At 38.2% G+C, this 27,905-nt stretch overlaps 1 protein-coding gene across 1 annotated transcript in view; it reads right to left on the bottom strand.

Annotated features, from left to right (window-relative positions):
* Window positions 1-27,905, bottom strand: part of ANKS1B (ankyrin repeat and sterile alpha motif domain containing 1B) — a 367,766-nt gene that overhangs the window by 22,306 nt on the left and 317,555 nt on the right. The window contains exon 7 of the mRNA XM_053718773.1: window positions 23,277-23,444. Within this exon, the coding sequence (XP_053574748.1) occupies window positions 23,277-23,444 (168 nt within the window). The remainder of the gene's footprint in view (window positions 1-23,276; window positions 23,445-27,905) is intronic.

The raw sequence follows: 27,905 nt of genomic DNA, 5'->3' as shown, positions 1-27,905 counted from the left end.
TCTACCTTTCCTGCAGTAGACAGGGAAGCAGGGAGGAAACCATAGTTTCCAGAAATATGTATGGCAGTGTCAAGGGACCCAGGACATATTGTGCTCTATCTAGGTAAGAAATGATAGAATATCTTAATAATTGTTTGTTTAGTGAACAGGTTGAGGGAGTTTTGAAATGTAAATAGTCACTGTCCGAAAGCCATCAGCAAAAGCTACAGAACAAAACAAGTCAATGAACAGAAGCAGCGCTCAGAAGAAAACTAGTAATTGCATTGCTCATTCTGGCGCGGCTAATGCTGCAACTAATGACTATATTTTACCTCAGCCGTGTTGATAGAATGAAGACAAATGGAAGTCGAATGAGTGGTTTTGAGGTCAGCAGAGGCAGCTTTTACCTTACAAAAGTTTTACATTAAGAAGAAACATAAAAAACAAAAAACAAATAAGAACTAAAAATATGTATATTTTCCCTGTCAGTTAAAACTTATGTGATGTGGATGAACAACTCAATGCATCTGTGACATTGAACACTGACTTTTTATGTGTTTGTGAATTAATGGGGATGTCCCACATATACAAACATGATCATAAGAGGAAGAATTTAGCTTCAGACCTGTTTTAAATTCTGTTGCTCTAAAAACTAAGGAAGATGCTTCTAAACATTGATTACATTTTACACCCCTGTTTTGAGTTTATTAACAATAACTTTATTAACAATATTTACTCATTTTAATCAACATGACAAATAGACAAAATCTTCAATATTCAGATTACACTTAAGAGGTCAACCATACACGGAGTCAAAGTGAACAGCACTTTGTGAAAATGTTTTCAAGGCTGCTACTTTGTTAAAACATTTCAAACAGCGGTCTAGTGGTACTCTTATGTACAGATTGTAGTCTAGCAGAGTTTTTTTGCCTTGGAAAACACTTGCACCCACGTTAATTGCTTTGGGGTAAAAATCAGGGCAGTCATTCACTTGAAATAACATACAGCCAGATTACGAGTTTTGCGTTATGAGTGGCTCGCTAATAACTTGCAAGTTATTTCCTTTGCTCACCTTTAATAGCGCTGCTATTACAGGTTTGCAAAAACCCGGCGTTTGCGGGTGATATGGTTGCGTTGAGCTCCATACCGCACACAAATACCAGCGCTGCTTTGAGGTGCTCGTGCACGATTTCCGCATAGACATCAATGGGGAGAGCCGGCAAAAATAAGCCTAACACCTGCAATCGCACAGTCCCATTGATGTCTATGGGGAAAGAAAATGTGTGCTTAAACCTAACACTACACTATGTGTGCTTAAACCTAACACCCTAGCATAAAAACCATAAACACCCCTAATCTGCTGCCCCTGACATCGTCGACACCTACATTACACTTATTAACCCCTAATCTGCTTCCCCCAATGTCGCCGCCGCCACAATACTAAAGTTAATAACCCCTAAACCTCTGGCCTCCCACATCACTAACACTAAAAAAATATATTAACCCCTAAACTTAACCCAAAGTCTAACCCTAACCCTAACGTAACCCTAATCATAACACCCCTAACTTTAACATAATTAAAATAAATCTAAATAAAACCTACTATAAAGAACTAAGGCCTAGATTTAGAGTTGGGCGGTAGCCGTCAAAACCAGCGTTAGAGGCTCCTAACGCTGGTTTTTACCGCCCTCTGGTATTTGGAGTCAGTCATTAAAGGGTCTAACGCTCACTTTTCAGCCGCGACTTTTCCATACCGCAGATCCCCTTACGTCAATTGCGTATCCTATCTTTTCAATGGGATCTTTCTAACTCTGGTATTTAGAGTCGTGGCTGAAGTGAGCGTTAGAAATCTAACGACAAAACTTCAGCCGCAGAAAAAAAACAGTAGTTAAGAGCTTTCTGGGCTAACGCTGGTTTATAAAGCTCTTAACTACTGTGCTCTAAAGTACACTAACACCCATAAACTACCTATGTGCCCCTAAACCTAGGTCCCCCACATCGCCGCGACTCGATTAAATTTTTTTAACCCCTAATCTGCCGACCGCCACCTACGTTATACTTATGTACCCCTAATCTGCTGCCCCTAACACCGCCGACCCCTATATTATATTTATTAACCCATAACCTGCCCCCCACAACGTCGCCGCCAGCTACCTACAATAATTAACCCCTAATCTGCCGACCGCCACCTACGTTATCCTTATGTACCCCTAATCTGCTGCCCCTAACACCGCCGACCCCTATATTATATTTATTAGCCCCTAATCTGCCCCCCTCAACGTCGCCTCCACCTGCCTACACTTATTAACCCCTAATCTGCCGAGCGGATCTCACCGCTACTATAATAAAGTTATTAACCCCTAATCCGCCTCACTCCCGCCTCAATAACCCTATAATAAATAGTATTAACCCCTAATCTGCCCTCCCTAACATCGCCGACACCTAACTTCAATTATTAACCCCTAATCTGCCGACCGAATCTCGCCGTTACTGTAATAAATGTATTAACCCCTAAAGCTAAGTCTAACTCTAACCCTAACACCCCCCTAAATTAAATATAATTTAAATCTAACGAAATAAATTAACTCTTATTAAATAAATTATTCCTATTTAAAGCTAAATACTTACCTGTAAAATAAACCCTAATATAGCTACAATATAAATTATAATTATATTATAGCTATTTTAGGATTTATATTTATTTTACAGGTAACTTTGTATTTATTTTAACCAGGTACAATAGCTATTAAATAGTTAAGAACTATTTAATAGCTAAAATAGTTAAAATAATTACAAAATTACCTGTAAAATAAATCCTAACCTAAGTTACAATTAAACCTAACACTACACTATCAATCAGCCAATCGGATTGAACTTGATTCTGATTGGCTGATTCCATAAGCCAATCAGAATTTTCCTACCTTAATTCCGATTGGCTGATAGAATCCTATCAGCCAATCGGAATTCGAGGGACGCCATCTTGGATGACGTCCCTTAAAGGAACCGTAATTCGTCGGGAAGTCGTCGGTGAAGATGGATGCTCCGCGTCGGCGGGATGAACATGGATCCGGAAGAAAGAAGATTGAAGATGCCGTTGATAGAAGACTTCAGCCGGATCATGGACCTCTTCAGCTCCCGCTTGGATGAAGACTTCAGCCGGATCATGGATCTCTTCAGCTCCCGCTTGGATGAAGACTTCAGCTGGATCATGGACATCAGCCCCCCGCTTGGGCTTGGATCAAGACATTGGAGGAGCTCTTCCGGATCGATCGGTGTATGGTGAAGATAAGGTAGGAAGATCTTCAGGGGCTTAGTGTTAGGTTTATTTAAGGGGGGTTTGGGTTAGATTTGGGGTATGTGGGTGGTGGGCATTTTTTTATTTTGGGGGTCTTTGTTATTTTATTAGGGGGCTTAGAGTAGGTGTAATTAGTTTAAAATTGTTGTAATATTTTTCTGATGTTTGTAAATATTTTTTTATTTTTTGTAACTTAGTTCTTTTTTATTTTTTGTACTTTAGTTAGTTTATTTCATTGTATTTATTTGTAGATATTGTATTTAATTAATGTATTGATAGTGTAGTGTTAGGTTTAATTGTAGGTAATTGTAGGTATTTTATTTAATTAATTTATTGATAGTGTAGTGTTAGGTTTAATTGTAACTTAGGTTAGGATTTATTTTACAGGTAATTTTGTAATTATTTTAACTATTTTAGCTATTAAATAGTTCTTAACTATTTAATAGCTATTGTACCTGGTTAAAATAAATACAAAGTTACCTGTAAAATAAATATAAATCCTAAAATAGCTATAATATAATTATAATTTATATTGTAGCTATATTAGGATTTATTTTACAGGTAAGTATTTAGCTTTAAATAGGAATAATTTATTTAATAAGAGTTAATTTATTTCGTTAGATTTAAATTATATTTAATTTAGGGGGGTGTTAGTGTTAGGGTTAGACTTAGCTTTAGGGGTTAATACATTTATTAGAATAGTGGTGAGCTCCAGTCGGCAGATTAGGGGTTAATGTTTGAAGTTTGGTGTTGGCGATGTTAGGGAGGGCAGATTAGGGGTTAATACTATTTATTATAGGGTTATTGAGGCGGGAGTGAGGCGGATTAGGGGTTAATAACTTTATTATAATAGCGGTGCGGTCCGCTCGGCAGATTAGGGGTTAATAAGTGTAGGCAGGTGGAGGCGACGTTGTGGGGGGCAGATTAGGGGTTAATAAATATAATATAGGGGTCGGCGGTGTTAGGGGCAGCAGATTAGGGGTACATAGGGATAATGTAAGTAGCGGCGGTTTACGGAGCGGCAGATTAGGGGTTAAAAAAAATATGCAGGTGTCAGCGATAGCGGGGCGGCAGAATAGGGGTTAATAAGTGTAAGGTTAGGGGTGTTTAGACTAGGGGTACATGTTAGAGTGTTAGGTGCAGACGTAGGAAGTGTTTCCCCATAGCAAACAATGGGGCTGCGTTAGGAGCTGAACGCGGCTTTTTTGCAGGTGTTAGGTTTTTTTTCAGCTCAAACAGCCCCATTGTTTTCTATGGGGGAATCGTGCACGAGCACGTTTTTGAAGCTGGCCACGTCCGTAAGCACCGCTGGTATCGAGAGTTGAAGTTGCGTTAAATATGCTCTACGCTCCTTTTTTGGAGCCTAACGCAGCCATTCTGTGAACTCTCAATACCAGCGGTATTTAAAAGGTGCGGCCAGAAAAAAGCCAGCGTTAGCTACGCACCCCTTTGGCCGCAGAACTCTAAAAAACTAAATACTTACCTGTAAAATAAACCCTAAACTAGCTACAATATAACTAATAGTTACATTGTAGCTATCTTAGGTTTTATTTTTATTTCACAGCTAAGTTTGTATTTATTTTAACTAGGTAGACTATTTAGTAAATAGTTATTAATTATTTGCTAGCTACCTAGTAAAAATAAATACACATTTACCTGTAAAATAAAACCTAATCTGAGTTACACTAACACCTAACATTACAATAAAATTAAATAAATTAAATTAAATAAATACATTTATCTAAATTACAAAAAATAATAAACACTAAATTACACAAAATAAAAAAAGAAATTATCAAAAATAAAAATGAATTACTCCTAATCTAATAGCCCTATCAAAATAAAAAAGCCCCCCAAAATAAAAAAAAACCCTAGCCTACACTAAACTGCCAATAGCCCTTAAAATGGCCTTTTGTGGGGCATTGCCCCAAAGAAATCAGCTCTTTTACCTGTAACATTCGTGCACTGAAGGTTCCCTTTAAGTGACGTCATCCAAGATGGCATCCCTTGAATTCTGATTGGCTGATAGAATTCTATCAGCCAATCGAAATTAAAGGGTAAAAAATTCTATTGGCTGATGCAATCAACCATTAGGATATTTAACCCTTTAATTCTGATTGGCTGATAGAATTCTATCAGCCCATTGGAATTCAAGGGATGCCATCTTGGATGATGTCCTTTAAAGGGAACCTTCAGTGTACGGCTGGGACCGTATGAAGAGGATGCTCCGCACTGGATGTCTTGAAGATGGGAGCCACTCCACATCGGAAAGATAAAGATAGAAGATGCCGTCTGGATGAAGACTTCTGCCCGTCTGGAGGACGACTTCTCGCCGCTTGGATGAAGAGTTCTCCCATCTTCGTTGAGGACTTCTTGCCGCTTGGATGAAGACTTCTGCCGGCTGGATGAGGATGGATGTCCGATCTTCCAAAACTGTAAGTGGATCTTCGCGGGCTAGTGTTAGGTTTTATTAAGGGTTTATTGGGTGGGTTTTATTTTTAGCATAGGGTTTGGGCAATGTAAAAGAGCTGAATGACCTTTTAAGGTCAATGCCCATCCAAATGCCCTTTTTAGGGCAATGGGTAGCTTAGGTTTTTTAGGTAGGTTTTTATTTGGGGGAGTTGGTTGTGTGGGTGGTGGGATTTACTGTCGGGGGGTTGTTTGTATTTTTATTTGCCAGGTAAAAGCTGATTTCTTTGCGGCAATGCACCATAAAATGTCCTTTTAAGGGCTATTGGCAGTTTAGTTTAGGCTAGGGGTTTTATTATTGGGGGGGGGGATTTTTTATTTTGATAGGGCTATTAGATTAGGTGTAATTAGTTTAAATATTTGATCATTTCTTTTTTATTTTGTGTAACTTACGGCCAGATTACGAGTTTTTCATTATGAGCTGTGCGGTGCTAACAAGCAGTTTTGTCTCACCGCTCACTTACCTACAGTGCTGGTATTACAGGTTTTTACAAACCCAGTGTTAAAAGACAAGAAGTGAGCATTGAGCAAAATTGTGCTCCTTACCGCACTCCAATACCAGCGTTGCTTTAGTCAGCGGTGAGCTGGTCGTACGTGCTCGTGCACGATTTCCCCATAGGAATCAATGGGGAGAGCCGGCTGAGAAAAAGTCTAACATCTGCCAAAAAGCAGAGTAAAACTCAGTAATGCAGCCCCATTGATTCCTATGGGGAAATAAAATTTATGTTTACACCTAACACCCCAAGTCTAAACACCCCTAATCTTACACTTATTAACCGCTAATCTGCCACCCCCAACATCGCCGACACCTGCATTATACTTATTAACCCCTAATCTGCCACTCCGGACACCGCCGCCATCTACATTAAATTTATAAACCCCTAATCTGCTGCCCCCAACATCGCCAACACCTACATTATATTTATTAACCCCTAATCTCCCTCCCCCAATGTCGCCGCAACCTAACTACACTTATTTACCCCTATTCTGCTGCCCCCAACGTCGCCGCCACTATAATAAACATATAAACCCCTAAACCGCCGCACTCCCGCCTTGCAAACATTAGTTATATATTATTAACCCCTAATCTGCCGTCCCTAACATTGCCGCCACCTACCTACATTTATTAACCCCTAATCTGCTGCCCCCAACGTCGCCGCCACTAAACTAAATGTATTAAGAGTATTAAGTCTAAGCCTAAACCTAACATCCCCTAACTTAAATATAATTACAATAAATCTTAATAAAAATTAATATTATGACCTAAATAATTCCTATTTAAAACTAAATACGACCAGCTCACCGCTGACTAAAGCAACGCTGGTATAGGTTTAGGGGTTAATACATTTAGTATAGTGGCGGCGACATTGGGGGCTGCAGATTAGGGGTTAATAAATGTAGGTAGGTGGTGGCGATGCCAGGGGCGGCAGATTAGGGGTTAATAATATTTAACTAATATTTGCAAGGCGGGAGTGTGGTGGTTTAGGAGTTAATATGTTTATTATAAAGCGGCAGATTAGGGGTTAATAATTTTATTATAGTGTTTGCGATGCGGGAGGGCCTCGGTTTAGGGGTTAATAGGTCGTTTATGGGTGTTAGTGTACTTTTTAGCACTTTAGTTATGAGTTCTATGTTACCGCGTTGTACCATAAAACTCTTAACTACTGACTTTTAAATGCATTCGGACTCTTTATGGGGTAGGGTGTACCGCTCACTTTTTGGCCTCCCAGGACAGACTCGTAATACCGGCACTATGGAAGTCCCATAGAAAAAAGACTTTACAAAGTTTACGTAAGTCATTTTGCGGTAAGGCCAAAAAAGTGTGTGGTGACCCTAAACCTTCAAGACTCATAATAGCAGCGGGCTTAAAAAAGCAGTGTTAGGACCTCTTAACGCTGCTTTTTTATCCTAACGCACAACTCGTAATCTAGCCATTAGTGGGGGTTTTTTGTAATTTAGTTAATTCTATTTCATTGATGTCATTTATTTAATTTAAGTGTAATATTAGGTTTTAGTGTAAGGCAGGTTAGGTTTTATTTCACAGGTAAATTTATATTTATTTTTACTAGGTAGTTAGTAAATAGTTAATAACTATTTACTAACTAATCAACCTAGTTAAAATAAATACAAACTTGCCTGTGAAATAAACATAAGCTAGATACAATATAACTATTAGTTATTTTGTAGCTAGCTTAGGTTTTATTTTATAGGTAAGTATTTATTTAGTTTTAAATAGGAATAATTTAGATATTAATTGTAATTTTTATTTGGAATTATTTTAATTATGTTAAAGTTAGTGGGTGTTAGGGTTACGCTAGGGTTAGGGTTAGACTTAGGGTTAGGTTCAGGGGTTAATAACTTTAGTATAGTGGCGGCGACATTGGAGGCAGCAGATTAGGGGTTAATAAGTGTAGTTAGGTGGCTGCAATTTTGGGGGTAGCAGATTAGGGGTTAATAACAGTAATGTAGGTTGTGGTGATGTTAGGGACAGCAGATTACGATGTAGCATATCATGTCCGCCTCACATTGATAAATGCCAGCATTTATCATTGCACCAGCAGTTCTTGTGAACTGCTTGTGCAATGCTGCCCCCTGCAGATTTGAGGCCAATTGGCCGCTAGCAGGGGGTGTCAATCAACCCAATCGTATTCAATCGGGTTGATTTCTGTCGTCAGCCTCAGAGCAGGCAGACAGGTTATGGAGCAGCGGTCTGTAGACCGCTGCTTCATAACTTCTGTTTCCGGCGAGCCTGAAGGCTCGTGCAGAAATAGGGGCATCAAGCTCAATACAGAGCTTGATAAATCGGCCCCTAAATGATTTTTTTTTTAGTTTTCCATATTTAGGTTAAGCTGTACAGATAAATTTCCATATTGCACTCTCCAAAAGACTGAATATTGAATGCAAGTAAAACTTTTAAATAAAGAAATGCCTGGTACCTACGTGAAGAAGAAGAAGAAAAAAGAAACAAACAAAGACTTTGTCAAGTTTGCAAAACCATCATACTGCAGTAAAGTTACTAAATAATATTTTTGGATCCATTCTTTGCATTGTAAGCAGGGACCAAACCCCAGAACTGGACTCTGGGCAACCTATGACTGTTTCCTATGACGTGTGTCTTCAGAACATAAAGACTATGCTTCTCTTGACTGTGCCTTGATTGTTGGAGTTATGTACCGGTTATGGTACTACAGAGTCATCCCCAGGGCAACTAGTGGAGTATTGTTTTAACTTATTTATTTATATTGCTTGTTTTTTGTGCTCTTGTAATTATGTTATTTTTATGACTCATATTGGTTATAAGAAGTTATATTTATTTGTCTGCTGAAAAAGTATGCTTTATTTGTATTAGTACACACTGTAGTTTATGTACGTAAATCTTCCAGATAGGGGTGTAACTTTAAACCTTGATGTGTCTTACAATGAGGAAATGTATGAGAATAAGAAGTTTTTGTAGGAATTGCCCATTGCAACCATTCCTTAGTGTATAAATCAAACTACTTAAAATAAAAGATTAAGGACATGCCTCAGCTAGATATTTCTAACAATTATAAAGATAAATATGAGTTTTGGGAGATGTATGGTTATACTTATTTAACGGGTATGGTATTTGCTATTTGGTTTTGTAATTCCAGGTGTTTGACAGTGAAGGAAATTATAAGGATGTGTTTACCTTTAAAGAGATTTTCTATTTTTAACAATGTTATGGCTATATTCTTTCCTCATACAGGAGCGTAAGAGAATTTTGGTTGCATAAAATAATTAGTAAATGAAGAGGCCTCTAGTTAAAAATGTCTGTCGGACCTGATCCGACAGAGCGGATCAGGTCCGACAGACCTCGCTGAATACGGCGAGCAATACGCTCGCCGTATTCAGCATTGCACCAGCAGCTCACAAGAGCTGCTGGTGCAACGCCGCCCCCTGCAGACTCACGGCCAATGGGTCGCCATTAGGGGGGTGTCAATCAACCCGATCGTACTCAATCGGGTTGATTTCCGGCAATGTCTGTCCGCCTGCTCAGAGCAGGCGGACAGTTTATGGAGCAGCGGTCTTTGTGACTGCTGCTTCATAACTGCTGTTTCTGGCGAGCCTGCAGGCTCGCCACAAACACGAGGCATCAGCTCCATACGGAGCTTGATACATATGCCCCTTAGTGTCTATATCAGAGGAGATAGCTGATTATATTAAGATCATATTTGGAGAATTATAAACATTACAAAATAAAGTAACACTAGGTTTTTTTGTAGTTCAAAGAGAAAGTGTGTAGAAATTAATTTTAAAGAAAATGTTTTTATTGACTGTTTTATTTTTCATTATTTTTGCAAGCCTTAGCACAAGTCACCTAGCATAGTTATATAGCTTTGTGCTGAATTCTAGCAGTTTTTTACTTGCTTAGTATTCATGTTTAAGGTATCATTTAAATTGTATAGAGTAGCTGTGAGTTATTCTTTGTAGAAATACCACAATGTTTTTCCTGGATTTAGAAGACATATGATAAAAATTAAGGGATTAAAGAAAATTGTGATGCTTATAAAAGAGAAAAGTTCTGTTGTGTATAATTGTGATTGCATCAGAGTGCGTGCTCATCTTGTGCTGTTTTGTTTCCTTCTTATACTCTTTCTGACTCAAGTATCTGTTGCTATGAGATCCACCTATTTCTCTTGTCTACCCCATGAACAAACCATCCTACTTCCAGAATGTACCTGCAGATGGACACTTTTTTTTTATAAGGCAAATCTTTATTTAAATTCAAACAAACAAACAAAAATCACAAACAGCAATGGTATGTGTGTACAATAGGAGTTTATCCGGTCAGGCTTAATAGATGGACACTTTTTTATGTGCAAAGCACCCCTACTGCAAATGGACTATGGTATTAAAGCAGATTGTCTGAGGGTGATGGAGCTCTAAGAGGACAAAGACTGTTCTTAAAGTGATAAGCGGCCACCCAGAGATGCTTATGCTGTTCTCATGTTATGCTTCATTATGTAGAGTGTACAGAGCAGGGAACTGCCGGCAATATTTGAGGGTGCTAGCTATGCAGATTGAGAAATAAAGATGCAGTGTTGTTTGGGGGTAGAAGGAGGTTTGGCTGGGTCTTTGTGCAGATAGATCAGTAGTTTGGGGATGCTGGGGGGTAGATGTAGAGTATTGGAGAGACTGTACTAATATGCAGTGACAAATTGTACCCTATTGGCCTATTAGCTATTATAGTAATAAGTGTATGAATTTCTCTACAGTATTCTCACACAGATTCATGTTATACCGTAGTATTAGGCTTACATTGTTATTAAGAGATTTACTCATTTTCTGTGCCTTTTATATAGCTGTTACCTGTTTTAAATATTGTATAATTTGTATGGTATGTTATTCTGTTAGAATAAAAGGAGGCAATGTAAGAATATATATATAACCATACAGCTGCCATTTTGTACCTATGAAGCCATTGATGAACTAATATTGAACTGATGTACTAACATTGAACTGTTGTTATTTTCTGTATTTTGTTTTATGACATTTGTTCTCAGAGACTAATGTTCTTATCTGGTTGTCAAGGGTAACCATGCACTTACTGGGATGGTTACATTCTTTTGTTATCTTCTTCTTAGGATCAATATCTTCAGTCTTACACAAAGAATCTAACTAACTTGTAATAGGGGGCGTGTATGAAGACCCTCTGTGTCATTACATGTATGTGATGTCATATATAACCCAGCCTGGGTAAGAATGAACTAGAGCAGACTTAGATTCTATCATGTGCGTTTGTCTCTGAATGCTCTCCAAGGCCTTGAATGTGAAATACTCAATTCCAGTGATAAGTGTAGAACACTGATTGTTATTATGAATATTATGAAGTGGTACCCTGGTGCTCAGAGACCTTTTAACAACAGTAATATCAGACTTATCAACTGTCTCTATTTGAGAGGGACAGGCCCTAATTCTTAGCTCTGTCCCTCTGAGACAGCTATATGTCCTTATTTGCAGAAGTTCCCTTAGCCTTGCCCATAGACCACCCAGCCATGCCTGCTGACTGCTAGACACACCAATAATCATAATCACTATCCACCTGTAATCCTGTCCTGCTCACATTATTGCAACCCCCCCAACCTCCTGAGTCCCTAAAACCTAGCCACAAATGTCAGGAAGTTTAAAATAGTGCCTAGGGGATTTAAGCAAAATGAAAATATGTTACAAAACAATCTAAATTTAGATTTGGTGCATCTGAGAGTGAACACTGCAAAGAAATGCAAACCAATATGTATTCTGGCCTCCAGTTAGAGGTGGTATTTGTAGTATCAACTCAAAAGAGTTAGCTGAGTGTGTGAAACAAATTTTATGATTGAAAAGCTGCTTCCAATGCAAATATTAGCAAATTTAAATAAGAAATCAGATTATTGTTTTTCAGTTGAGATCATCCTCAATAAGTAGGAGGAAATGCTGAGAAACTCAAAGTTGCTGTCACTGGACTTCCAAGGGGTGTGGAAACATCTACGGCTAGATTTAGAGTTTTGTTGGTAACGACCCGAAAAGCTAACGCCGGCTTTTTCTGGCCGCACCATAAAAATAACTCTGGTATTGAGAGTCCACATAAAGGCTGCGTTAGGCTCCAAAAAAGGAGCGTAGAGCATATTTAACGCAGCATCAACTCTCGATACCAGAGTTGCTTACGCAAGCGGCCAGCCTCAAAAACGTGCTCGTGCACGATTCCCCTATAGAAAACAATGGGGCTGTTTGAGCTGAAAAAAAAACTAACACCTGCAAAAAAGCCGCGTTCAGCTCCTAACGCAGCCCCATTGTTTGCTATGCGGAAACACTTCCTACGTCTGCACCTAACACTCTAACATGTACCCCGAGTCTAAACACCCCTAACCTTACACTTATTAACCCCTAATCTGCCGCCCCCGCTATCGCTGACCCCTGCATATTATTATTAACCCCTAATCTGCCGCTCCGTAAACCGCCGCTACTTACATTATCCCTATGTACCCCTAATCTGCTGCCCTAATATCGCCGACCCCTATATTATATTTATTAACCCCTAATCTGCCCCCCACAACGTCGCCTCCACCTGCCTACACTTATTAACCCCTAATCTGCCGAGCGGACCTGAGCGCTACTATAATAAAGTTATTAACCCCTAATCCGCCTCACTAACCCTATAATAAATAGTATTAACCCCTAATCTGCCCTCCCTAACATCGCCGACACCTAACTTCAATTATTAACCCCTAATCTGCCGACTGGAGCTCACCGCTATTCTAATAAATGTATTAACCCCTAAAGCTAAGTCTAACCCTAACACTAACACCCCCCCTAAATTAAATATAATTTACATCTAACAAAATTAATTATCTCTTATTAAATAAATTATTCCTATTTAAAGCTAAATACTTACCTGTAAAATAAATCCTAATATAGCTACAATATAAATTATAATTATATTATAGCTATTTTAGGATTAATATTTATTTTACAGGCAACTTTGTAATTATTTTAACCATGTACAATAGCTATTACATAGTTAAGAACTATTTAATAGTTACCTAGTTAAAATAATTACAAAATTACCTGTAAAATAAATCCTAACCTAAGTTACAATTAAACCTAACGCTACACTATCATTAAATTAATTAAATAAAATACCTACAATTACCTACAATTAAACCTAACACTACACTATCAATAAATAAATTAAATACAATTCCTACAAATAACTACAATGAAATAAACTAACTAAAGTACAAAAAATAAAAAAGAACTAAGTTACAAAAAATAAAAAAATATTTACAAACATAAGAAAAATATTACAACAATTTTAAACTAATTACACCTACTCTAAGCCCCCTAATAAAATAACAAAGACCCCCAAAATAAAAAAATGCCCTACCCTATTCTAAATTACTAAAGTTGAAAGCTCTTTTACCTTACCAGCCCTGAACAGGGCCCTCTGCGGGGCATGCCCCAATAAGTTCAGCTCTTTTGCCTGTAAAACAAAACATACAATACCCCCCCCCCAACATTACAACCCACCACCCACATACCCCTAATCTAACCCAAACCCCCCTTAAATAAACCTAACACTAAGCCCCTGAAGATCATCCTACCTTGTCTTCACCTCACCAGGTATCACCGATCCGTCCTGGCTCCAAAATCTTCATCCAACCCAAGCGGGGGCTGGCGATCCATCATCCGGTGGCTGAAGAGGTCCAGAAGAGGCTCCAAAGTCTTCATCCTATCCGGGAAGAAGAGGCGATCCGGACCGGCAACCATCTTGATCCAAGCGGCATCTTCTATCTTCATCCGATGACGACCGGCTCCATCCTGAAGACCTCCACCGCGGACCCATCTTCTTCCGGCGACGTCCAACTAAAGAATGACGGTTCCTTTAAGGGACGTCATCCAAGATGGTGTCCCTCGAATTACGATTGGCTGATAGGATTCTATCAGCCAATCGGAATTAAGGTAGGAATATTCTGATTGGCTGATGGAATCAGCCAATCAGAATCAAGTTCAATCCGATTGGCTGATCCAATCAGCCAATCAGATTGAGCTTGCATTCTATTGGCTGTTCCGATCAGCTGATAGAATCCTATCAGCCAATCGGAATTTGAGGGACACCATCTTGGATGACGTCCCTTAAAGGAACCGTCATTCTTCAGTTGGACGTCGCCGGAAGAAGATGGGTCCGCGGTGGAGGTCTTCATGATGGAGTCGGTCGTCATCGGATGAAGATAGAAGATGCCGCTTGGATCATCAAGATGGTTGCCGGTCCGGATCGCCTCTTCTTCCCGGATAGGATCAAGACTTTGGAGCCTCTTCTGGACCTCTTCAGCCACCGGATGATGGATCGCCAGCCCCCGCTTGGGTTGGATGAAGATTTTGGAGCCAGGACCGATCGGTGATACCTGGTGAGGTGAAGACAAGGTAGGATGATCTTCAGGGGCTTAGTTTTAGGTTTATTTAAGGGGGGTTTGGGTTAGATTAGGGGTATGTGGGTGGTGGGTTGTAATGTTGGGGGGGGTATTGTATGTTTTGTTTTACAGGCAAAAGAGCTGAACTTCTTGGGGCATGCCCCGCAAAGGGCCCTGTTCAGGGCTGGTAAGGTAAAAGAGCTTTGAACTTTAGTAATTTAGAATAGGGTAGGGCATTTTTTTATTTTGGGGGTCTTTGTTATTTTATTAGGGGGCTTAGAGTAGGTGTAATTAGTTTAAAATTGTTGAAATATTTTTCTTATGTTTGTAAATATTTTTTTATTTTTTGTAATTTAGTTCTTTTTTATTTTTTGTACTTTAGTTAGTTTATTTCATTGTAGTTATTTGTAGATATTGTATTTAATTAATTTATTGATAGTGTAGTGTTAGGTTTAATTGTAGGTAATTATAGGTATTTTATTTAATTAATTTAATGATAGTATAGTGTTAGGTTTAATTGTAACTTAGGTTAGGATTTATTTTACAGGTAATTTTGTAATTATTTTAACTAGGTAGCTATTAAATAGTTCTTAACTATTTAATAGCTATTGTACCTGGTTAAAATAATTACAAAGTTGCCTGTAAAATAAATATTAATCCTAAAATAGCTACAATGTAATTATAATTTATATTGTAGCTATATTAGGATTTATTTTACAGGTAAGTATTTAGCTTTAAATAGGAATAATTTATTTAATAAGAGTTAATTAATTTCGTTAGATGTAAATTATATTTAACTTAGGGGGGTGTTAGTGTTAGGGTTAGACTTAGCTTTAGGGGTTAATACATTTATTAGAATAGCGGTGAGCTCCGGTCGGCAGATTAGGGGTTAATAATTGAAGTTAGGTGTCGGCGATGTTAGGGAGGGCAGATTAGGGGTTAATACTATTTATTATAGGGTTAGTGAGGCGGATTAGGGGTTAATAACTTTATTATAGTAGCGGTGCGGTCCGCTCGGCAGATTAGGGGTTAATAAGTGTAGGCAGGTGGAGGCGACGTTGAGGGGGGCAGATTAGGGGTTAATAAATATAATATAGGGGTCGGCGGTGTTAGGGGCAGCAGATTAGGGGTACATAAGGATAACGTAGGTGGCGGCGCTTTACGGTCGGCAGATTAGGGGTTAATAAGTGTAGGTAGCTGGCGGCGACGTTGTGGGGGGCAGATTAGGGGTTAATAAATATAATATAGGGGTCGGCGGTGTTAGGGGCAGCAGATTAGGGGTACATAAGGATAACGTAGTTGGCGGTCGGCAGATTAGGGGTTAAAAAAAATTAATTGAATTGCGGCAATGTGGGGGGACCTCGGTTTAGGGGTACATAGGTAGTTTATGGGTGTTAGTGTACTTTAGAGTACAGTAGTTAAGAGCTTTATAAACCGGCGTTAGCCCAGAAAGCTCTTAACTACTGACTTTTTTCCTGCGGCTGGAGTTTTGTCGTTAGATTTCTAACGCTCACTTCAGACACAACTCTAAATACCGGAGTTAGAAAAATCCCATTGAAAAGATAGGATACGCAATTTACGTAAGGGGATCTGCGGTATGGAAAAGTCGCGGCTGAAAAGTGAGCGTTAGACCCTTTTTTGAGTGACTCCAAATACCGGAGGTAGCCTAAAGCCAGCGTTAGGAACCTCTAACGCTGGTTTTCACGGCTAACCCCAAACTCTAAATCTAGGCCCTAGTAAGTAAAACATAAAAGAAAACTAAGGCCGAGATTACAATGCTGGTGTTAAACCAAGCACTAAAGTGTTAAACAATTCAGCTTAAAGTGTTATTGGCTTCCATTTAAATTATTCCTTGATCCACAAAAGTTTTGTCAGGTGTTTGGTGTAACTAGTGTCTCAGAAAGTGTTAAACCCCTGCTTCATAAACCCTCTCGTCAATTTGGAGTTAGCGGATGAAAAAAACTCCTAATTAATTTGACTGGAATTATTGACAATCCCTACTCTCACGTAATAGAATATCAGATAGATTACGAGTTATGGCGTTATAGCTGCTCGCTAATTTCGTGTACGTTATTTTCATCGCTCACGTCCCTATAGCGCTGCTATTACAGGTTTGCAAAAAGCAGGCTTGCGCGGGCGATATGGTGGCGTTGATCTCCATGCTTCACCCAAATACAAGCGCTGCTTTGACGTGCTCGTGCACGATTTCCCCATAGACATCAATGGGGAGAGCCAGCAAAAACAAAGCCTAACACCTGTGATTGTGGAAACAAAAGCTCCTTAACACAGCCCCATCGATGTCTATTGGGAAAGAAAAAGTTATGTTTAAACCTAACACTCTAACATAAAAACCACGTCTAAACACCCCTAATCGCGGCCACCTACATAATGCTATTAACCCCTAATCTGCCGCCCTTAGGGGTGCCACATCTAATGCAAGTGTTCATTAACAATTTTATTAAGCCTGATGAAACAGCCACTGGTTGGCTGAGAAAAGCGTTGCTAGTACTTTTATAGATTTTAATAAAGTAAGTTTTTTATACTTACCACTTGCTGCCATACATTTTACCTACTCCATCTCTGGATTGCTGGATGTTCCTGATTGCCGGATATCTGTCTACTGGCTGTCTGTATTGATCCCAGCTTGCCACTATTGCACCAAGGGAGGTGCTCTACCAAACGTGAGTGTATTTTTACCATTTTATACCTCGCTTGTCTAAACAATACTAGGCCATATAGGCACCCTTGTATTCTGTATCTATCATCCACAGACTAGCGTACAACTGCCGGAGGTCAGTCTTCTGGGTGACTGCTATTGATCCCAGATTGTCCCTTCTGCACCACTAGGGGTGCCACATCTAATGTGAGTGTAGTTATCACATTTTGTATCTTCACTGCATCAAACAATATTGGGCCATGTGACGCTTCTGTCTTTTTATATTGTCTACAGATCATTGATCCTGGATTGTGGCCTTGATCCTCTACAAATAGCTGCTTTGACCTGCACCAAACACTACTACTGGTGTCATCACCACCTCTAACGAGACTTTATTACTGTTATAGCCACTGAGAAATATTGAACATTTCAGTATCATCTTTTATAAGTTATTATTGTCATTTATAAAGGTTTCCAGATAAGGATATATCATCCCTGGCTATCATTGTGCTATTCATGGTATTTAGTATCTAGCTATAGATACACAACTGTTACTGCTATTTATATTAATGTCACTTTGCTAAACTACATTGATACACCTTGCATTTTTGTTATAGTATACATTTTAGTTTGAGTGTATTGTAAACGGTTTACCAAGGGCGCCCCCTATTTACATACTATATTGACTAAATAAATATATTAACCCCTAAACCAAACCCTAATGTAACCCTAACCATAAGCATAACCCTAACCCAACCCTAACCCTAAGGATAACCCTAACCCTAGCACCCCCTAACCCTAACGTAACCCTAGGTCTAACCCTAACACCCCCTAACTTAAATATCATTAAAATAAATCTAAATAAAACTTAAAATTATTACCTAAATAATTCATATTTAAAACTAAATACTTACCTGTAAAATAAAAACTAGGCTAGCTACAATATGACTAATAGTTGCATTGTAGCTAGCTTAGGTTTTATTTGTATTTCACAGGTAAGTTTGTATTTATTTTAACTAGGTAGACTAGTTAGTAAATAGTTATTAAATATTTACCAACTACCTTGCTAAAATAAATACAAAGTTACCTGTAAAATAAAACTTAACCTGCCTTACACTAAAAACTAACATTGCAATCAAATAAAATAAATTAAATTAATCAAATACAATTATCTAAATTAGAAAAAAAAACTAAATTACACAAAATAAAAAACACATTTTTAAAAAATAAAAATAATTACTCCTAATCTAATAGCCTCTAATAGGGCCTTTTGCGGGGCATTACCCCAAATAAATGAGCTCTTTTACCTGTAAAAACAATGCAAATAACCCCCCAACAGTAAAACCCACCACTCACACAACCAAACCACCCAAATAAAAACCTATCTAAATAAACCTAAGCTAACCATTGCCATGAAAAGGGCATTTGGATGGGCATTGCCCTTAAAAAGGCATTTAGGTCTTTTGCTGCCCAAACCCTAAGCTAAAAATAAAACCCACCCAATAAACCCTTAAAAAAACCTAACACTAACCCCCGACGATCCACTTACAGTTTTCGAAGACCGGACATCCATCCTCATCGAAGCCGGCAGAAGTCTTCATCCAAGCGGGCAGAAGTCCTCATCGAAGCCGGCAGAAGTCCTCATCGAAGCCTACAGAAGTCCTCATCGAAGCCGGCAGAAGTCTTCATCCAAGCGGGCAGAAGCCTTCATCCAGACGGCATCTTCTATCTTCATCCATCCGGCGCGGAGCAGGTCCATCTTCAAGACATCCAGCGCGGAGCATCCTCTTCTTCCTATGGTCAATGTAGAATGAAGTTTCCCTTTAAGGTATGTCATCCAAGATGGCGTCCCTTACATTCCGATTGGCTGATAGAATTCTATCAGCCAATAGGAATTAAAGGGAAAAAATCCTATTGGCTTTTGCAATCAGCCGATAGGAATGAGCTTTCATCCTATTGGCTGATCCAATGTTAGTGTACTTTGTGACAGCTTAGTTATGAGTTTTATGTAACAGATTTGTAGCATAAAACTCATGACTACTGACTTTAGATGGCAGTATGCATCTTGTCATTTTAGAGTGTACCGCTCACTTTTTGGCCTCACCGCAAAACTCGTAATACCGGCACTATGGAAGTCCCATTGAAAAAGGACTTTTCTTAAAGTGTGGTACTGAAAAAAAAAAAGGTGTGCGGTACACTTATTCTGACAAGACTTGTAATAGCGGCGTTGAAGCATAACGATGCTTTTTCACTCATAACTCAAAACTCGTAATATAGCTGATTGTGAGGGATAGGGGGCGTGGACTTGCACAAATTGTATATCGTGCCCCACAATCTGCGATCAAATGCAGACAGGTTCACAACATGTGAATCCTGTTGTTCTCAGATTGATACAGCTTGCCAATTCACTCAAACTCCCCTTGAGTAATTCATCAAAGCAACTGTTCATTAGCGAAAAAGGGGTTTAATCAAGAAAAAAAGCACAAATAGCAACAATCAAGCAAAGTGTGTTTATAAGTCATTTGAAAAATATGTGGTAACTTATTGATATGCGCATTCATTTTTGTAAGAATGCAAAAATGAACACATTTTAGCTATAAATGAGCAGTCCCATTAGCAATTTAATGAACAAACGAATAAGAGCCAGATTACGAGTGGAGTGCTTTTTATCGCTCCTGCGCTAACTCCGCTAGAAGTAAGCTTTCTGCCTGCATCGGGTAGTGCCAGTATTGCAAGTTGAAAGTAAAAAGTTTTTGCTTGCGTGCTAACCCGATGCATGCAAAAAGTTGAAGTTAGAATATCGCAATCACGTTAACATATTCCCCCATAGAAATCAATGGAGCAAAAAAGTGAAAAAAAAACACAAAAAACCCTAACTTGTAATACACGCCCTACTTCCAATGTGTGCAAATAGCCGTGATAAACCTGATTATCTTTTGCTAGTAACTTTACGAGCACCACTTGTAATCTGGCTCTAAATGTGGCAAAAAATGTTGAATCGTTGATATGGTTAAGACTGTTACTCTCATTACATTTCAGATGGTTCCCTGCAAAACAAGTTTTTTATCTATGTACATGTCTAGTGATAAGGAAGTTTTTAGACAGAATGGAACGGTTTAAGATTAAAACCCCCAAGGGCTTCTTATGGCTCTTTTAATGGATTTAGAAAGATTCCATTAAAGGTTACAAATAATAAAGCTAACTCCATTGAGCTTATGCTTTTCTGTCTTATTTTAGAATTCCACAATTCTTATACTGTTCACAAATTAAAATGTCCTCAGAGTTTAATACTTAAAGAGACATGAAACCCAACATTTTTCTTTCATGATTCAGGTACAGCACACAATTTTAAACATCATTCCCAAATTAAATCTTTTAAAAAATGTTCTTTATACTCTTGATGCACTACTGAGAGCTAGCTGACTACATTAGGTGAGCCAATAACAAGAGGCATATATGTGCAGTCACCAATCAGCAGCTAGTTTCCAGTATGTATAATCCTGAGTCTACCTAGATATTATTTAGATAATAGCAGTATATTAAAATGTCTCTTCAAATTGCATGCTCTATCTAAAACATTTAAGTTTAATTTTGACTTTACTGTACCTTTAGTGAATTAGTATATATGGCCATACAAATACGTTTTTTCCCCAATTAATTTAAGCTACAGCTTACAAATCAGATATTAACGTATCCTGTATAATACTACAAATATGTATACTGAATCAAGATGTTTTTAAATATTAAACGTATGCAAGTGCTGACCCCTGTTGGCAAAATGTATTTATAGTTCCGGTATTAGGAGCACAATATGTAACTAACACTGGTAATTAACTACTTCAATCCAGTAAGATTATTTTAGTTTTATAAAAAATATATTTCCCACAAGAGAAACCTTCTATCGTCATATATATGTGTGTGTATTTTGTGACCAGTAATAAATTACAGTGGCTGAATTTACTTTTTTTAATATATTTAATGGCACTTGAAACCCGTTTTTTCATTATTCAGATACAGCATGCAATTGTAAACAACTTTCCAATTTACTTCTATTATCTAATTTGCTTCATTCTTTTGGTATCCTTTGCTGAAAAGCATACCTAGGTCGGATCAGGATCTGAAAGCAAGCTGCTGATTGGTGGCTGCACATATATGCCTGTTTTTAATTGGCTTACAAAGGGTTCAACTAGCTCCCAGTAGTGTATTGCTGGTACTTCACTAAAGGATACCAAGAGAATTAAGCAAAATTGATAAGAAATTTGTTTAATATTGTATGCTCTATCTGCATCATGAAAGAAACAGTTTTTGGATTTCACGTCCTTTTAAAATTGGACTGGTAACTTTTTCCCCTTTAATAGTAAACCAGGATGATTTGAAAATTTGTAGCATTTACATTTTTATTGAGGTTTCAAGGTGTAGCATTTACATTTTATACCGTTTTATAATTCAGTCTCTTTTTTACTTTCCTATTATGTAACATTTGAATATCAAAATATTGACATTTAAAGGTTGATTCTTAACGACTTGAATTTAATTACATGGGTGGGTATCAATATTCAAATAGCATAACTCCAAATGTTCCCAAAGACTTTTAAGTATGGGTAGATTTTGCCTGCTGGCATTTTGTGCATAGGACTCCAGCGATAGGGATAGGCTCGTGGCAGGTTGTGGGCATGGTCGGACCTACCAACTCGAGACAATCCCACAGGATCTGGGATTGTTGGGAGGTCTCAAATGTAGTATTCAAATGTTGCATTGAAATAGTTAGGGCTAGATTACAAGTGGAGCGCTAATTTATTGTGTATCCGCAAATGTGAAAATGTGCCCGTTTGCAGGAGCGCGATAAATAACCAGCCATTACAAGTGGTAATTAGCGCTTATAAAATTAACCAGAGATCAGATCTCTGGTTAATTTTATAAATGGGCCCCAAATGCCCCCAAAATACAGTATAGTGTATTTTATTAAAAAAATAAAACTTGTAGCATTTTTATTTTTTTATAAAATAACTGCACTAGGCAGTATTTTAGGGGTAAAGTTGGTGGGGGTGGGGTGTTAGAAAAGAAACGGGACTGAAAAGTACCTTTACATTATGGCCTATGGGAACTGTGTGTTCCTTGTAAATTTATATGTATATGCTTATATACATATATATTTATGTGTTATATGTAGATAATCATATACATATATATTTATGTGTTATATGTAGATAATCATATACATATATATTTATGTGTTATATGTAGATAATCATATACATATATATTTATGTGTTATATGTAGATAATCATATACATATATATTTATGTGTTATATGTATATAATCATATACATATATATTTATGTGTTATATGTAGATAATCATATACATATATATTTATGTGTTATATGCATATAATCATATACATATATATTTATGTGTTATATGTATATAATCATATACATATATATTTATGTGTTATATGTATATAATCATATACATATATATTTACAATTTGCTGCCATCGCTGCGCTACTTACCCCCTTGGCTGCGCTTAGGTTCTGTGCCGTCTCTGACAGTATCCGAACAAGGCTCCCATTGGAGCCTATGGAAGCACGCTCTTGTGAGCGCAATGCTTCCCAGCAATTCGAATACGAGGTCACGTTCCCATTGCTGTCAACTTGCAATACCAGAGCACATTATTTAGCACTCCACTAGTAATCTGGCCTTTAAACAATACATTTAGTGTTCCAATGTTACAATCTATTCTGTTGTAAGATTAGAATAGCAGAATGAATACCAGCGGGAACATAGGCAACTTTTTCACAAAGGTCTCTCAAGGTCCACATATAATTTTTCTATTTTTGCATGTAGATCTATTAAGGATACTAGAATGATGCATTTCTTTTGCATTTAATAGATAATTACATTACAAAAGGTTCATAGTAAACTTTAACACATCATCAAAGACAGACATATTTTCTACTCACCGTTGCCTTTCGAATGCTAACACGGGGTTTGGGGATAGGCTTTGTAGGCTTGCTATCAAAACTTTCTGGAAGCGTTGAGGAGTGGCCGCCTTTCCTGGCCTGTAGTGCAAGTTGATATGCAACTTCAAATGCTTGGCCTAACGTTAAGATGATCTCATAAGCTAAGTTCTGTGGATGAAATCAAATTGTAACATATACAAATACTGTTGTGAGGGGAAGATAAAGACATTTTAATGGATATTTAACACTATGGGCTCCATGTACTAAGTGGATGCTGCTTGGAGCCCATAAAGTGGAGGCTCACTCATGCATGCCTGCTAAGTTGCTAAGTGGCAGTCATAGGACCTCTGATTTGCAACTTCTCCGCCACCTCTGAGGTTGAGGAGATAAATCACAATGCACTCACTTGTTTAGGTGATATCGCACCGCACTCACTTGTTTGGGTGATTGATGGGCCCTGCTCTGGTGCAGCAGTGGGCGGTGCTGCACATACAATTGTTGCCTATTAGCTGCAAAGATGGGCAGACAGGTTCCCAAATTGGGAACCTTTTCCGTCCATCTATTAGTACATGTGGCCATATATTTTATTACAGTGCATTAAATACATTGCAGTCAATAGTTTTAGGTATAATGCCCTACTAAAAATACCACTTGTAAAATATATTTCTTAGCCCGTGTACTCCCCAGTTTACCTGACATACAAACAAGTCCACTGCTTTATCTTCTTCTTCTTAGGTTCAGCAGGCGGCACAGATTATCGTTCAATCAATACCAACATAGCAGTGCATGCTCCAGAAGCTCTGCACTGATATGTATTACAAGACAATAGGTTAGATTCATAGATGCCTGTGAGGTAGCCACAAGGCCTTGCTGTAAACGTGAGATCGTGTTTATTGAACATCACTTCACTTATCTTTTCAAGCATTTCCATACTGGGTGTTCCTGATATTTACATCTATTTTTGCATAAAGTGGCCAATACATAATATCACGCACATCCAATAAGAACCGCCCACAACGTAGAAAAGGAATAATTATAACGATAACACTTAGGGAACACACTTGAAAAATATTTGATGTAAATATTTCTAATTGTTAAATAATTGCACATATGGTTTGTTATGGTAAAGTAGTCTTGCCATGAGTGCCCTCTAGAGGCGTGGCAAGGAGTTCTCACCTACACCTAAAGCCACCATGTAGATTTGTTAAAGATTCCATGTCCCCTGTCTCCTGGTCATGCCTCCCTTTTTCAAAGCTTGCAAGGTTGTCTTGTTTTCTTTTTTTTTTAACTGTTTTCAAGGCTTCTTCTGTGCATATGTTAGAGAGGAGCGATTTTTTTTATTCAGTTGTTCTTAAATGATTTTAAGGAGTTTTGTGACGCTGGTATCCTTCACGTGGAAGATGTGAATGTTTACAAGATACATGCTGATTCATTGGTTATAATGGTAAGTTATTCACAACTTGCAGGTCCAAGTCTTTGTTATGAATTCCGCTATTTTTAAGTTTCAATGTTGAGGCACGTTTTTTCATGAGATATTAGTTTTGTGAAGGTATTTAATTGAATCTAGGCCAATTTTAGTTAGTTCTTATATTTATTTATTTTTATATTTTTTATTGAGGGTTGTAAAGAATAAGTGTACAGGAATCTTATATGAAAGTAAATACACTCCTATAGCCAATATAACAATGAGTTGTCACAAAAATTGATAATTATAGTTAACACACAGGAGGTATTGATAGATTAAAATAGTACACTGTCAAAGAGGAACCTGTTGTGTTGATTATGAAATATCAAATGCCAACCCCCTAAAACAGATGAGGCCACTTTTGGACCTCTAGAACAGTAAAATTGGACAGTAGGAGGAATATAGTAGTATAAGGTCACTTTTGGACCTTCAGAACGCTATTCAAATATTTCAACAATGAAAATATATAAACACGTTTTGATATAATACAGGTAACCCCTGATTTCAATCCTCTTGTCTAACAAATAAGAAACCCCTGTAAGAAAAACAATGGCCTCTGTCGAGTTCTGCTGGCAGGGGAGTTTAGTAAGGAGTATATGGTGGATAAGAAATATATAGGGCTACTCAAGAGCCCTTAGGACTATAATGATAGAAAATAATATAAATAAATTGGGATATATTTTTCTCAGCTTATTATATAAGCTATGGGGGGAATACGGAGCAAGGAATAATGTTGGAGGTTCGTTGCTAATTATGGATATTTCAACCTTGTGAAGGGAGATACAGCATGTATTGTGGAGTCGTCAGAAATAAGCAAATATAATGAACAAATGGGAAGGGATGAGGTGGGCCAGCTGTAAGAAAAAGTGAATTAGTGAAGTTACAGTTATAACTGTGAGCATAATATAATAACTATTAGTCCCACAGAAACTACATATCTCCAAGGGTATACAAGCAGTGTGGGCCATGTGTCCACGGTCAATGCTAGTGGATAATCTAATAGGAGCCTGCAATGATATCTCAAGGTAATGTGTACATTTTAGCTCAATAAATAGTTCAAGCTGAGGAGCTATATCTAGACGAGTGAGCCTTCAATGTGAGATGAAAGCCTTCTATGTATGATTTCTTTCTAGCCACTTGTAATGTATAGGACAATAGGAAGACATTTTCTGTGCTGTCTCGGGCCGCTGGCAGAGTGTAGTCCTAGTACTATAGTTTATCCCTATACTTAGTGGATGGAGTTATAGAAAGAGTCTATACTAATTAGAAAATCCTGCTCAAGCTTATAATGAGCTTATTAAAGTGTATGTTCATAGACTGTGAAGGTTGCTAAAACTTGCTAGTGCTATATAATGTAATAATATAATAAAATAAAGGGAGCTGTATTGGAGCTGCATGGAATTTATCTAGAGTCTCTTGTGTGCTAAACTTAACATGGATAGGTGGCGTTCTATATTTAACTATTGGGGTGGTCTAGAGGCATGTGTCGTGAAAGACTCAAGCTTAGCAATGACCCTCTATTCGGGCTTCCTTCTTTATCTATCTTGCAGAACTATCTACCCCAGGATTAGCTCTAATGATAGATTATTAAAATCTATTGACTCTTATATGTGCTCCCCTCAAGGCCGGATTGGCCTACCAGGATACCAGGAGATTTCCCGGTGGGCTGCAGCAGCTGGGGCTGGAAAGCAATAATTTAAAGGGGTGATTAATGGATGTAATTGGGTTGCAGGTTGCCTATAAAACAATAATCTGGCACTTTTTTTTTTTTTTAATACCAAATAATGTAATATAATTCTAAAAATAAATATTGGGGGAAGGAGTATCCCAGTTATCTCCTTTGAGAAAAATGGGGAGGGCACATTATACTGAGTCAATGAAAAATAGGGCTGGTCCCCAAATTTTCCAGGGCTGCTTTTAATTCCAAAATCCGGCCCTGGCTCCCCTAGTAAATAAACTTCACAGTCAAACATAACTTAAATATCAGTGAAACCTGCACAAGGTAAGGGATATCATATAGGACATATCTAAGGAATCATTGCAGCATTTAACCCCAGGTAACAAGGCCAACCCATCTAAAGCATACCCTTAAAAAAAAATCTGTAAACATATTAAAAAAAGTTGTATTGTCTAATATATCAAGGCTTTACTGGCAATTATCAGATCAGCTACAGACTTCACCATAAAGAAACTCAGATTTTCCAGTCCACAGTTTCTTCCTTTAATTTTGTAAAAAATATAGCGTAAGTCTTGGAGTAAAGAGCCTACTAAGATAGGCACCTCTTTAATGCTCACTCATTTAACCCACTCCGCTCTTTATAAGCCTCTGTCCCTCAGCTGTGGTAGGCATCCATACTCGCCCATCTAGGTAAGAAGAGTAGATTCGCTGTACAGCATGTGTGCTATAGTCAGCTGCTTGAGACGTCACCGAATAGATCACTGAGGCGGCATCATCAGATCGAAGTGCACCAGAGGTTCTTTGTTGGATCGGGCTAGTCTTAGCAGCAGGATTTCCCTTCACGCTTCTGTTTTCTGTAGTTTCAAAGGCAGGAATCTCCCACATCTTCAGGTTGCTCTGGAGCTCCAAGACCACGTCAGGCATAGGAAGATGGAAGCAGGTAAGTACATCAGCTATCCGGCTGTTTTGGTGGTGGTCTCTGCACGGCAATGCTTATTTATTATCAGGTAATTTAGCGGGGACACCAGAAGGTGACATGGTCTCTGGATGTCTAGCAGGCTTATAGCTTACGATCGTGGCTATAGCAGTTTGGGCCTCAGTGGTTTCAATTTCTTCCATCTGCTTAGTAGAATCTTGAGTTGGGTCCCGTATCCGTACTTCATGTCGCCTAGTTGTTTGCGTGGGGTCTTCATCATAAGAGGTGAGTGCTAGAATTATCCCACGCTCCATCTCCAGAAAATGTAGATTTAAGACGTCCAGCAGTCTTCTCTTGCAGCTAAACATCTCCACCATTTTAGTGTCTATATAGCAGACAGACATTCTGCTCTAGTCTTCGCTTGTGATATATAAGTTGGTATCCAAAGAAGTATATGAGGATAGGTATCTTTACATTCCGTTATATGCATATATTAGCTGCAGCCATGTAGTATTCTGTTTAGAGAGTCATCTAATGCCTAGTTAGAAGTAGTCAAAGGGATAAGTTAGG

Source organism: Bombina bombina, chromosome 6 (assembly GCF_027579735.1).
Source record: "Bombina bombina isolate aBomBom1 chromosome 6, aBomBom1.pri, whole genome shotgun sequence".
In the NCBI taxonomy this organism is placed as follows: Eukaryota; Metazoa; Chordata; class Amphibia; order Anura; family Bombinatoridae; genus Bombina; species Bombina bombina.
This window is presented reverse-complemented; position numbering and strand designations above follow the sequence as displayed.